Here is a 15,091-nt window from a genome sequence, read left to right on the forward strand (position 1 = left end):
AATTGGTACAATAGTTTTTTCCCTCATCAATCTACACACAATAACCCATAATGACAAAGCAAAAACAGGTTTATAAATGTATGCAAACTTATTAAAAATAAAACATGAAATATCATATTTACAAAAACTACCGTTCAAAAGTTTGGGGTCACTTAGAAATGTCCTTGTTTTCCATGAAAACATACATGAAATTAGTTGCAAAATGAATAAGAAATATAGTCAAGACGTTAACAAGGTTATAAATAATGATTTTTAGTTGAAATATGTGTCCTTCAAACTTTGCTTTCGTTCAAAGAATCCTCCATTTGCAGCAATTACAGCCTTTCAGACTCCAGATTCTAGTTGTCAATTTGTTGAGGTAATCTGAAGAGATTCACTCCATGCTTCCTGAAGCACCTCCCACAAGTTGGATTGGCTTGATGGGCACTTCCTACGTACCATATGGTCAAGCTGCTCCCACAACAGCTCAATAGGGAGATCCGGTGACTGTGCTGGCCACTCCATTATAGACAGAATACCAGCTGACTGCTTCTTCTATAAATAGTTCTTGCATAGTTTGGAGCTGTGCTTTGGGTCATTGTCCTGTTGTAGGAGGAAATTGGCTCCAATTAAGCCATGTCCACAGAGTACGGCATGGTGTTTCAAAATAGAATGATAGCCTTCCTTCTTCTAGATTCCTTTTACCCTGTACAAAAATCGTCCACTTTACCACCATCAAAGCACCCCCAGACCATCACATTGCCTCCACCATGCTTGACAGATGGCGTCAAGCACTCTTCCAGAATATTTTCATTTTTTTCTGCTTCTCACAAATGTTCTTCTTTGTGATCCGAACACCTCAAACTTAGATTTGTCTGTCCATAACACTTTTTTCCAATCTTCCTCTGTTTGTGTTCTTTTGTCATCTTATTCTTTTATTTTTATTGGCCAGTCTGAGATATTACTTTTCCTTTGCAACTCTGACTAGAAGGCCAGCATCCCGGAGTCGCCTCTTCACTGTTGACGTTGAGACTGGTGATTTACGGGTACTATTTAATGAAGCTGCCAGTTGAGGACTTGTGAGGCGTCTGTTTCTCAAACTAGACACTCTAATGTACGTGTCCTCTTGCTCAGTTGCGCACCATGTTATCCCATTCCTCTTTCTATTCTGGTTAGAGACCGTTTTCTCTGTTCTGTGAAGGGAGTAGGACACAGCGTTGTACGAGATCTTCAGTTTCTTGACAATTTCTCGCATGGAATATTCTTCATTTCTCAGAACAAGAATAGACTGATGAGTTTCAGAAGAAAGATCTTTGTTTCTGGCCATTTTGAGCCTGTAATCGAACCCACAAATGCTGAAGTGACAAATACTCAACTAGTCTAAAGAAGGACTGTTTTATTGCTTCTTTAAAGAACAACTGTTTTCAGTCATGCTAACATATTTTATTTATTTAACTAGTCAGTTAAGAACAAATTCTTATTTTCAATGACAGCCTAGGACCAGTGGGTTAACTGCCTGTTAAGTGCAGAACGACAGAGTTGTACCTTGTCAGCTCGGTTACTTCCGGTTACTAGTCCAACGCTCTAACCACTATGCTACCCTGCCACCATAATTGCAAAAGGGTTTTCTAATGATCAATTAACATTTTAAAATGATAAACTTGGACTAGCTAACACAACGTACCATTGGAACACAGGAGTGATGGTTGCTGATAATGGGCCTCTGCAAGCCTATGTAGATATTCCATTAAAAATCAGCCATTTCCAGCTCCAGCTACAATAGTCATCTACAACATTAACACTGTATTTCTGATCAATTTGATGTTATTTTAATAGCCAAAAAACAAGGACATTTCTAATGGTAAACTTTTGAACGGTAGTGAATATATATATATTTTCACTGCAACCGCCAAGCACAGGAGGATTCAGGAGTCTGCTCCTGCCTGCTGCCACTCTGCCTTTCATCAGATGGGGGGAGTAGAGGAGGTAGGGGGCACACGATGGTAACTGGGGGGGGGGGGTCCCTTGATTGGGTAAATGATTCATAAAAAAAACAAATAAAAACTGCATAATACATCAATTGTGTGAGTCAGGGGCTGGGCCCAATCCTAAAGGGGGCCCAACCATAGGAGCCCACTGTCAATGTTCAAAATACAACAGAGAGCATAATTTTGCCACATAGGATCAATAGTTTCTAAAAACTTACTGTGGATACAATTTGATCACAAGTACATGTAGGCAACTGCTAAAATATACACCCACATAGTGTCTTAAAAAGGGTGTTTGGCCACCACAAGCTGCCAGAACAGCTTTAATGTGCCTTGGCATAGAGTCTACAAGTGGACCTAAACCATGCCAGGAAAATGCACCCCACACCATAACATATTATTTCTCTCCCTCACTTACTCAAGTGTTTCCTTTATTTTGGCAGTTACCGGTTGCCTACAGTCAGAAAGGCTGCAATTTGGCCAGCATGCTAACAAAACATACAATTTGTTTCATTGTGGCCATAGACATATAATCAATCCATAGACGGCTTCAGATCTTCTAACCCTGGCAATTGGACTATTGAACTCAAAGGTAAACTCGCAATGGCTGCCAGTCAAGACTTGAATGGGAACTGCCATCTATCTATGTGTTACATTTCTATGGTTGTTTGCAGCTGTCTGTTTGCAATCGTGGGAAAAACATTCCATTTGGAAAGCAAATGCTTATTGCTGAAAAGAGAGGACTTATCTGTTTTAGGTACAAATAGAAACAGCAGCACTGTTTTTCAAAGTAATTCATCTTGACATGGGCTATTTTCAAGATAAGCACAACATCCATCACCGTCAGAAATAGCCAAATATTTTTTTACTATCTTGTACATTGTAGAATAATAGTGAAGACATCAATACTATGAAATTACAGCTTTGCACATGCTTGACATTCTCTCAACCAGCTTCATGAGGTAGTCACCTGGAATGCATTTCAATTAACAGGTGTGCCTTGTTAAAAGTTAATTTGTGGAAATTATTTCCTTCAGTTGTGTTGTGACAAGGTAGGGTTGGTATACAGAATATATCCTTATTTGGTAAAACACCAAGGCCATATTTTGGCAAGAACAGCTCAAATAAGCACAGAGAAATGACAGTCCATCATTACTTTAAGACATGAAGGTCAGTCAGTCATGAAGGTCAGTTGATGGCAAAAACCATCAAGCGCTATGATTTAATGCAGGGAAACTTAAATCAGTTTTACCTAATTTCTATCAGCATGTTAAACGCGCAACCAGAGGAGAAAAACATCCAGACCAACTTTACTCCACACACAGAGATGCGTACAAAGCTCTCCCTCGCCCTCCATTTGGCAAATCTGACCATAATTATATCCTCCTGATTCCCTCTTACAAGCAAAAATTAAAGCAGGAAGCACCAGTGACTCTGTCAATAAAAAAGTGGTCAGATGAAGCAAATGCTAAACTACAAGACTGTTTTGCTATCACAGACTGGAATATGTTCCGGGATTCCTCCGATGGCATTGAGGAGTACACCACATCAGTCACTGGCTTTATCAATAAGTGCATTGAGAACTGCGTCCCCACAGTGACTGTACGTACATACCCCAACCAGAAGCCATGGATTACGGGCTACATTCGCACTGAGCTAAAGGGTAGAGCTGCCGCTTTCAAGGAGCGGGACTCTAACCCGGAAGTTTCTAAGAAATATTGCTATGCCCTCCGACGAACCATCAAAGAGGCAAAGTGTTAATACAGGGCTAAGATTGAATCGTACTACACCGGCTCTGACAGGGCCTGCAAACTATTACAGACTACAAAGGGAAGCACAGCCGAGAGCTGCCCAGTGACACGAGCCTACCAGACAAGCTAAATAACTTCTGTGCTTGCTTCGAGGCAAGTAACACTGAGACATGCATGAGAGCATCAGCTGCTCCCGGAAGACTGTGTGATCACGCTCTCTGCGGCCGGTGTGAGTAAGACCGTTAAACAGGTCAACATTCACAAGGCCGCAGGGCCAGACGGATTAACAGGATGTGTACTCAGAGCATGCGCTGACCAACTGGCAAGTGTCTTCACTGACATTTTCAACCTCTCCCTGTCTGAGGCTGAAATATCAACATGTTTCAAGCAGACCACCATAGTCCCTTTGCCCAACGACACTAAGGTAACCTGCCTAAATGACTACCGACCTGTAGCACTCACATCTGTAGCCATGAAATGCTTTGAAAGGCTATTCATGGCTCACATCAACACCATTATCCCAGAAACCCTAGACCCATTCCAATTTGTATACCGCACCAACAGGTCCACAGATGATGCAATCTCTATTGCACGCCACACTGCCCTTTCACACCTGGACAAAATGACACCTATGTGAGAATGCTATTCATTGACCAACACCATAGTGCCCTCAATGCTCATCACTAAGCTAAGGTCCCTGGGACTAAACACCTCTCTCTGCAACTGGATCCTGGACTTCCTGAAGGGCCACCCCCAGGTGGTAAGGGTAGGTAACAACACATCCGTCACACTGATCCTCAACACAGGGGCCCATCAGGGGGTGAGTGCTCTGTCCCCTCCTCTACTCCCTGTTCATGACTGAATGGCCAGGCATGACTCCAACAGCATCATTGAGTTTGCCGATGACACAACAGTGGTAGGACTGATCACCGACAACGATGAGACAGCCTATAGGGAGGAGGTCAGAGACCTGACCGTGTGGTGCAAGGACAACAACCTCTCCCTCAATGTGGTCAAGACAAAGGAGATGATTGTGGACTACAGCAAAAGGAAGACCGAGCACGCCCCCATTCTCATCGACAGGGCTGTAGTGGAGCAGGTTGAGAGCTTCAAGTTTCTTTGTTGTCCACATCACCAACAAACTAACATGGTCCAAGCACACCAAGACAGTTGTGAAGAGGGCACAACAAAACCGATTCCCCCTCAGGAGAATGAAAAGATTTGGCATGGGTCCTCAGATCCTCAAAAAGGTTTTTACAGCTGCAACATCGAGAGCATATTGTTGGGTTGCATCACTGCCTGGTACGGCACTACAGAGGGTAGTGGGTATGGCCCAATACTTCCCCAGGGCCAAGCTTCCTGCCGTCTAGGACCACTACACCAAGTGGTGTCAAAGGAAGGCCCTAAAAATTGTCAAAAACTCCAGCCACCCTAGTCATACACTGTTCTCACTGTTACTGCACGGCAAGCGGTACCCTATGCGCCAAGTCTAGGTCCAAGAGGCTCCTAAATAGTGCTCTTTAATCATTTGTTATTCTTATCTCTTACTTTTTTGGGGGGGTATTTTCTTAAAACGGCATTGTTGGTTAAGGGCTTGTAAGCATTTCACTTTAATGTCTACACCTGTTGTATTCGGCACGTGTAACGAATACAATTTGATTTGATGAAACTGGCTCTCATGAAGACTGCCACAGGAAAGGAAGGATGCTGTGGATAAGTTCATTAGAGTTAAATGCATCTCAGATTGCAGCCCAAATAAATGCTTCACAGAGTTCATGTAACGGACACATCACAACATAAACTGTTCAGAGGAGACTGTGTGAATCAGGCCTTCATGGTCAAATTGCTGCAAAGAAACCACTACTAATGGACACCATTAAGAAGAAGGCACAGCTGTCCATTTTTTGGTCCTTAAATTAAACTGGTATACTTTTTTATTAATCACAATTTTCTTGAACTAGATTAATGCTTCTTACTTTAAAACAAAAAGTGATGCAGTCGGTCTCTCCTGTACTTTTAGCCAAGAGAGACTGGCATGCAAAGTACTGATATTAGCCCTCTGATTACAGTGAAGAACAAGACAATAACTGCTCAAATGGCATGTTTTTAATGTTACATGCTGAAATAAGTGCATAATTTCGATTTCAGTGTTCACAGTTGTTTTGAATGCAGCATTTCTGTTGCGAACTAGACCTCTACATCATTACTACTAGCACTACTTTATTTGCCAGATACTCTACATGCCCATGTGCTGGATAGGCCAAGCACAAAGAGGGACTGATTGAACAGCCAATGGAAAGGTAAAAAGCAAGAGAAAGAATGAGTGGGAGAGAGCAGCTCAGCTAGCACAGTGGATCTGGGCCGATTCCGACTGAGAGTCGAGGCACTCGGCTGAGAGTCAGACTCGGCCTACATCATGTGGGCCGCTTTAGGCAGTATTACTTATGGCTCTTTAGGCAGTATTACTTATGGCTATGATGTGGGGATTGAGCTCAGGATTCGGTGTGAGTTATCTGGCCCAAATGTATTACTTGGGTCTCGGGCAGATTGGTGCTCCTCTCTGGCAGATGATTACACGGGTTATTTATTTTTCCATATTTTCTCATTGCTTCTGTGATCAAAAAATACGATTAACATTTACATTACATTCTTTAAGAGTCCTGTTAAAGTTGTATTTTAGTATTTCGATACTTTGTGCAAGGCATTTGATAAGCATTAAAAACAAATGTTGACGAAGCCTCCTGAATGGCGCAGCGGTCTAAGACACTGCATCGCAGTGCAAACTGCGTTGCCACAGATGCTAGTTTGATACCAGTGCCGGCCGCAACTAGGAGACCCATGAGACGATGCACAATTGACCCAGCGTCGTCCGATTTAGGGGAGAGTTTGTCCAGCCGGGATGTCCTCGTCCCATTGCTCTGTAGCAACTCCTGTGCCTGCGGTCACCAGGTGTACAGTGTTTCCTCCGACATAACCTTTTTTTTGGTGGATGGGTATAATTTGTATGCATAAAAAGTATAATCGTAATATTTAAAATGACTAAATCGGTTAATTTTGTATAGATGTATTTAAATTTGCATCAGGCCGCTTCTGGGGGGGATTCTGGTAAGATTCCGGCAAAGTCGGCTGAATTCCGGTAGACGGAAATGGCCAAGTGTACTTGGGCCAATTCTGGGCAGACATTAATTTTGATTCCTGGAGTCCGACACCCGATGCCGGGCCAATTCAATCAATTCCAGCCCCGTTTATGGGCCGATTCCTCATTGCTAGCTGGGAGGGTTGTACACCAAAGTTATACATAGTCAAATTCAATACTTAAATTCCAAAATGCTGACATTTAATGATAACAAATTACATTACCCTCCCATGGATGAAATACAAAAAATACTAAACCCTTCCCCCTGAGTGAAATTGAAAAAACAAAAACACGACCCTCCACCATTTTCCTCTGGGTAATAATTGGGTATATTTCGACCGATCCCTAAGAGGCAATCAGACTCATCGTGCACGGTTACATGTACACAATAGTGCGATTACTGTGATGGATAGTCAGGTTAATATAATAGCTCGTTTAAAACATGCTTTGCAAGAATAATGACTTCCCTAATAATCCTGTTTACATGGACACATCTGAAATCACAGTGACCATATTAGTTTTTACTAAGAATATTTGATTCTGTGTTAATTTAAAGTTTGAATGTGAAAACTATTTATAAGATGCATACTTTCAGTTTTTCTGAACTAACTTCACTCGCGCGTGCAGTGTTGTGCACATGCGCAGATCAGATACACCGCTGGAACGTCGATTAAACTGTTTACATGTCCTAATAATTCGAAATATTTCTCAGAAAACTACGTTATTTTAATCGGCGCATTCTTACTTCGATTATGACCGTACGCCGATTAAGATGAGCAGAGTAAGGTTTTTAAATGACTAATGCCATACTTGGCTTTCTGCCATAATCAGTTTAATATCGAATTATTAGTGTGCATGTAAATGTACACATGGGCTTCTATCTAAAAGGTCTGAGTGCTTTGATAGTGAAATGGCCAATGCATTTGCACGGACTTTTCCTACACCACTTATTTGCATCACATGACATCCTCCATTTAGCTCGTCCCACAAACTAACAATGGTCCACGAAGATGCACGCTTGACTTTGTAGGTTTTAATCCTTTAATCAACCATTTAAATGTGACAAAAAAAGGAAAATTTTGGATCAATATGGGATGACCACTGAGTCAATCTTTACATCATTGACTGTTTTAACGTGTCTAGTCAGTGAAGCGTGAAACATAACATTACAATCCCCTGCTTGTTTCGCTTTATGTACCACAGTTAAGGGGATGAAAATGAATGTAGCCTAGTTATATAAATATAATGCTTTAGGTTGTTATATTGGTTCACATGCGCTAGATTATTGATGGCTCGCTACCTTCACAATACCGGCCCATGTCTAATAATGGATTATAGTGAGCCTATTTCTCTTTCAGTTTTTGTACACCTGTGGAGTTGGTGATAAATGACATGGAGTTGAATTATGTCTGTATATTTTTATTTTACGTTCTACAGTCTGTCTGTATTTTTTGTGGGGGAGAAATTGTCATTACTTTGTTCTCCCATTTACAAACAATATACAGTCTACAAAGTTCAGTAATTGGGACAGCAACTGAAAAATGCATGATCACATGGGCAACTCAATAATCACTCATTTACCATCCTAGATCTTTAAACATCAAATAGAACATCAAAACATGATTTTCATTAAAGGTTATTTAATAAATTGAATATATTTAAATTTAGTTTTGGCATTTGTGTGTGTGTGTGTGTGTGTGTGTGTGTGTGTGTGTGTGTGTGTGTGTGTGTGTGTGTGTGTGTGTGTGTGTGTGTGTGTGTGTGTGTGTGTGTGTGTGTGTGTGTGTGTGTGTGTGTGTGTGTGTGTGTGTGTGTGTGTGTGTGTGTGTGTGTGTGTGTGTGTGTGTGTGTGTGTGTGTGTGTGTGTGTGTGTGTGTGTGTGTGTGTGTATGGCAAGAACAATGTCCATTATCAGACCATAATAAAAAAATTACTAAAGTCAATCAGAAGGTTGAGGCTTTCAATCAAAGAGCAAACAATGCTTCTACATAGTCCATTCATTCATTTAGGACCCCGCGGAAAACCTGAACTTGATAAAGGCAAGTGGGGGTCTGGGTTTTTTGACGTCAACTGAATTTGATTATTTTCAACGGGTCAAGATGGCGGAGGAGAGCAGGTTGAAGCATCGGAATCACTCTCCGCAAAATTGCAAAAACAGCATTTTCGGCGAAGGTACTATTTGTCCTTAGGTAGTAAATGATATCGAAACATGAATACAATTAGGTTGTTTTGTGGGATTGACGATAATAGCCCTGTTATTTTCATTCTGAGCTAACGTTGTCATGGACGAGGGAATGCTATCGAGTTCCAGTGTAGAGCATCCCATCCCATTATTCGTTTCCTACTCAACATCACCTTTACATTTTGCGAAGAAAAAAATGATTTAACATTAACGTCTTGATTGTGTCAAACTACATATGATATCCAAAATGTATCGGTCAAACAAAGTCAAATCTAGTTAGCAGTTAATAATAAGTTAGCGCTACACAATAAGCTGGGTGTTCCTTTTTGTAATGCTAGCTAGCTAATTGATGTTAGCTGGCTGACCATTTTTTTTTTGTCTTACTTGCTAGTTTTAGTAAATCCAGCTAATCTAATTGTTTTATCTAGCGATCTATCCATTAGCCAACATTGGTACTGTGCAGTATGTGAAGGCATGATCCACCTTATGTCAAAGCTAACGGTACTCTTCAGGTGTCAATGCCATTATTAGATAGCTACTACTGTTAGCTATCGTGAGCTTGTAAACGTTGAGACTGCTAGCTAGCTAGTATTATTGCCTAGTTTAAAATTAATGATCTGCCTTAGTACAGGATGACACGAGATGCATAAGTGTTTTTTTTGTAGCTAGCTAATTTAGGTGGATAGCTTACTAACCTGTTAAAGGTTTATTAGAAGGTAAAGAGGCCAAGGACCCTATGCTCTAACGTTAGTCTACTGCAGTTAGTCTACTGTCTTGCCTACTTGGAATTCATTTGGCCAGCTAGACGTTAGTTAGCTGCTATAGTTGCTGGTCTTCTCTCTTACGCAACCTCTCAAGAGGATTAGCTAGCTAATTTGCCTAGCCAGTTGACCATCGATGTTGGAATACTGTGCGTACTTGTGATACTTTAGCTTGCCAACTACTGTATCATTAACTGTTTCAATACTGACTGCATACAAACAAGCATTGAAGTAGGCCATTACACTTTCACTGCTTCCACTAAGCCCTAGAGAACAAGTGTGTTTACTTGCAGCAGCTGTTCCTGCTGCTTTGCTGCACAAGTCTAGGGTCTATTCTACATGGTGTGTTTTCGAACATTGACCTAACCAGTCATACCATGGGATTGCATGGTTGAATGGGGGGGGGGGGGGGGGGGGGGGGGGGGGGCTCGAGCTTATGTTTTAAAGGGATACTCTCCTATAGTCCGATGAACTCGTGGATACCATTTTTATCTGTGTCCAGTATGAAGAATGCTAAATTGGCTTTGGCTAGCAGATACCCATAGACTTCCAGTCATTGTGATAATGTTAGCTAGTAATTGTAATAGCGACTTCCTTCAACCTAACATATATTTATATTTTAAAATTATATATGGTATCCAAAAGTTCATCTGACACTGGGGAAGTAGATTAAGGGCCTCATTGCCAACATCCTGAAGTATCCCTTTAAATTGTTTCTGCTAATTTGGACTTCTTAATTTGGACTTCTTGAAATGAGCCAAGGTCAGAGGTGTAGGAATTAAAACTTCATGGAATTGTTAGGAATAGAAATGTTCCTTTACAAAGAGAGAACTGTCTGACCATCCATCCAAGCATGGGAGATTAAGAGGATGGCAATAGCAAAGCTATTATTGGGATCTTTTGCCTCTGTCTATGAAGTAGGCTAAGCCTTCTCCGAGGCTTGCGCTAGGATGGACCATAAGGCAGTAGCCCATTTCCTGTTTCTATAGGCAACTTGAGGCTACAGTCTTCTGTCTGGCTGTCCAATAAAAATGTTCCCTATCCATTTTTTCTCCCCATTTCCACCTTTAAGACCTAGGCCAAGCTTTTGCACCTATTGGCTAACATTTTATGAGCTAGCTAGCTTAGTTGGTGTAGGCATTTAGCCTAGCTTACTCTCTCAACCAACATACCTCCCCTGCAGTAATGACAGAGTATGCTTTAATTTGTGTGTTTAGACTGTCTACTGACTAGCAATAAATTGTACTTGACTGAGGCGAGTTCCAGGTGTGCGAGTTGCATCACTGCAAGGCACAGACTCTTAAAAAGGGAGTCCCATCATCATAATAACATGGCATGCATCTCTGACACGGCTGTCTCAGTGGACAACTGCTGACGGAAGAGATCTCTGGCTCTATGATGGCTTGCTTTCTCTCTCTTTCTCTGAGGACCTGAGCCTTAGGACCATGCCTCAGGACTACCTGGCCTGATGACTCCTTGCTGTCCCCAGTCCACCTGGTCATGCTACTGCTCCAGTTTCAACTGTTCTGCCTGCGGCTATGTAACCCTGACCTGTTGACTTGACGTGCTACCTTGTCCCGGACCTGCTGTTTTGGACTCTCTCTCTACCGCCCCAGCTCTCTCTAACTCTGAATGATCGGCTATGAAAAGCCAACTGACATTTATTCCTAAGGTGCTGACCTGTTGCACAACCTGTGATTATTATCTGACCCTGGTGGTCATCTATGAACGTTTGAACATCTTGGCCATGTTCTGTTATAATCTCCACCCGGCACAGCCAGAAGAGGACTGGCCACTCAGAGCCTGGTTCCTCTCTAGGTTTCTTCCTATGTAACGGCCTTTTTAGGGTGTTTTTCCTAGCCACCGTGCTTTTACATCTGCATTGCTTGCTGTTTGGGGTTTTAGGCTGGGTTTCTGTACAGTGCTTTGTGACATCGGCTGATGAAAAAGGGCTCTATAAATGCATTTTATTGACTAGGATCAGCTTCCCCTCTCATCCTAACCTTAACCATTAGTAGGGAAAATAGAAAACTGAACGAGAGCAATGTCTGCAACTTTGGCCTACACTGGTATCTTCGCATGCATCTGAACAGAGTGCTTAAGTGAGCCAGAGAACATTGGCCTAAGTCAACAACATTTCAGGGCCTAGGTTAGCTCCATTTGACCTATGGTTTCGTTTGGATTAACAGATTAACGTCCCTACCCCATTGACGTTTAACTTTTAAAGTGGGTAAGATTAGTGTTTAGGGTAGGGATTTCCCAATAATACATCATAGCTAACATATTAAGAATGGTTGATTCCTCTAGACTGTTGGCAGGGAGTCATGCCAGCACATCTGAAGTGCCATTGAACTCTAGCCTAGATCGTTTTTTCTTTTTTCTCTCTCTGATGTTGAGATGTAATACGGGTTATAGGTCTCATCTTGCCCAATATCTTGCTTCATGTTTATGGTATTTGATTATGGAATTTTCAGATTTGTGGCGACGACTGCTGTTCAGTAGTTGCGCAGCACCCTAGAGTTTACTGCCACCACTGTATCCCTCCAGTCCTTTTTCTCCACACCTTGACAACTCTCTCTGGTGTTGATGTGTTTTGATTGATGCCCTTTGGATAAAGGGCTTGAGGCACGCTTCCAAAGCTCACAAAACCAGTCCCGCTCTACACTAGGTTTGTCACGATTCACTGATTCAAATGTTTACGCTAAGACATTTGGATCGGTCCCAAAACCGATTCAAATGTAGCATGCATTGGTCAGAAAATCGATTTTTGAATGTTATAATTCACCGATTCACTTTCTATTGCTCATTACTTTTCTACCTTCTGAAAAGTCCTCCCCGTTTTGTGATAACTGATCGGTCCTCTCCTTCAGTATCGCACTAAGCGTGTAACTGCTGACAGTCATTGATCTAAAAGTAATTTTGCATACCAAACAACCCCAGGGATGATCAGTAGCCTAGTCAAACTGTGCCCAGTTTTGCACGCTGACCAACGTACCGTAGTTGGCCGGTTCCTGATCTTGCACATCTTCACCATTTCATGCTAAAATGCCTTGTGCAATATTTGGCTTTATTAGTGACAACCTATGTAAATTATCTATGCTCTGTTGAACATTGTGTAGTAAACTACTGTAGACACAACTCATCTGGCTATAGGCTACCTGCTGAAAAGGGCTTAATTTAATTTAGATTGTTCAGGTTCACCATCAGCAATAGTTTTGGTAGTTTTGCATTACGCAATCTGTGTATATAGTCATTTTTAGATATACAGGGTAACGTTGACCTTTTTTCATAACTTAGACAGCAATCACTTTGCGAGGCACTCTGCATGGCCAAAGCAGCAGGGTGAGAAAGTAAGCTCACTAAACTTCCAAACGGTCAAAACAATTTGATTTTGAGAGGGGGTGAAATCCAAGTTGCGCTATAGATTCATTGGCTGTGTCATAGCTGTTTTTGTAAATGATAAATATTCATACACTACTAGCTCAAACACTTAATCTGCCAAAATGAGAAGTTAATTAGTGGGTGATTTCAGAACCAAAATGGAGCAACAAAAACAGACTAAATTGCTCCCCCTAATCTGACAGTGTTAGTGTGGTGGTAGATGCCTAATCTCCTTTTATGGCTCAGATCAGGTGCCTAGATGGTTCATACGCTATAATCATACATAATTCACGATACACACATACACCATAGACCTACATAATTTATACACACAGATTCAGCTCATGAGCTGCATCAGCAGCCAATTAAATAATAACAAAAATACATTTGAATGGAAAATGAATGTTTACGCAACGTGTTAGTGCATCGACTAGGTTTTTCTCTAATCGCACCGAATCATTTCAAATTAAAACGTCTCGTTCCTGTATCAGAGCCCATGTATCTAGATGCATATCAAATCGTCTTGAAGGGGAATGATGCACGTCCCTAATCTACACCGACCAATAGAACACCTGGACTTCTCCAAATCCCTCTTAACCCTTTACACTCGTACCGGCATAGGGGCTGAAAATTGCATATTTGGAGACTGATCTTTTTTCTTCTTTTTTTCCCTCACCATAAGCACTGTGGGGGTTTTGACTGACTGCCGTTCTGAACTTGAGCACCGCACGAGACAAGTTGTTCCCGTCCTTCCCACTATTTGGGCGACTTTTGCAAATGTTTTGTCGTCTGAGGGAAATTCTGTAAATGTAAGAGAACTGTATTTTGAAAGATGAGATGTTGAAGATTAGGCTATAATCAAATCAAATTAAATAAAATTTTATTTGTCACATACACATGGTTAGCAGATGTTAATGCGAGTGTAGCGAAATGTTTGTGCTTCTAGTTCCGACAATGCAGTAATAACCAACAAGTAATCTAACTAACAATTCCTAAACTACTGTTTTATACACAGTGTAAGGGGATAAAGAATATGTACATAAGGATATATGAATGAGTGATGGTACAGAGCAGCATAGGCAAGATACAGTAGATGGTATCGAGTACAGTATATACATATGAGATGAGTATGTAAACAAAGTGGCATAGTTAAAGTGGCTAGTGATACATGTATTACATAAGGATGCAGTCGATGATATAGAGTACAGTATATACGCATGCATATGAGATGAATAATGTAGGGTAAGTAACATTATATAAGGTAGCATTGTTTAAAGTGGCTAGTGATATATTCACATCATTTCCCATCAATTCCCATTATTAAAGTGGCTGGAGTTGAGTCAGTGTCAGTGTGTTGTCAGCAGCCACTCAATGTTAGTGGTGGCTGTTTAACAGTCTGATGGCCTTGATAGAAGCTGTTTTTCAGTCTCTCGGTCCCAGCTTTGATGCACCTGTACTGACCTCGCCTTCTGGATGATAGCGGGGTGAACAGGCAGTGGCTCGGGTGGTTGTTGTCCTTGATGATCTTTATGGCCTTCCTGTAACATCGGGTGGTGTAGGTGTCCTGGAGGCCAGGTAGTTTGCCCCCGGTGATGTGTTGTGCAGACCTCACTACCCTCTGGAGAGCCTTACGGTTGAGGGCGGAGCAGTTGCCGTACCAGGCGGTGATACAGCCCGCCAGGATGCTCTCGATTGTGCATCTGTAGAAGTTTGTGAGTGCTTTTGGTGACAAGCCAAATTTCTTCAGCCTCCTGAGGTTGAAGAGGCGCTGCTGCGCCTTCTTCACGATGCTGTCTGTGTGAGTGGACCAATTCAGTTTGTCTGTGATGTGTATGCCGAGGAACTTAACTTGCTACCCTCTCCACTACTGTTCCATCGATGTGGATAGGGGGGTGTTCCCTCTGCTGTTTCCT

General features: G+C 41.8%; 1 protein-coding gene across 3 annotated transcripts in view; it reads left to right on the forward strand.

The window, feature by feature from the left end:
- Positions 1–8,905: 8,905 nt before the first annotated feature.
- The window catches only part of LOC124003334 (atlastin-2-like), a 30,195-nt gene continuing 24,009 nt past the window's right edge, over positions 8,906–15,091 (forward strand). For all 3 annotated transcript variants that reach the window (XM_046311492.1, XM_046311493.1, XM_046311494.1), the window contains exon 1: positions 8,906–9,026. In XM_046311492.1, coding sequence (XP_046167448.1) covers positions 8,954–9,026 — 73 coding nt within the window. In that variant the 5' untranslated portion in view covers positions 8,906–8,953. The remainder of the gene's footprint in view (positions 9,027–15,091) is intronic.

Source organism: Oncorhynchus gorbuscha, linkage group LG18, assembly GCF_021184085.1.
Source record: "Oncorhynchus gorbuscha isolate QuinsamMale2020 ecotype Even-year linkage group LG18, OgorEven_v1.0, whole genome shotgun sequence".
NCBI classification, from domain to species: Eukaryota; Metazoa; Chordata; class Actinopteri; order Salmoniformes; family Salmonidae; genus Oncorhynchus; species Oncorhynchus gorbuscha.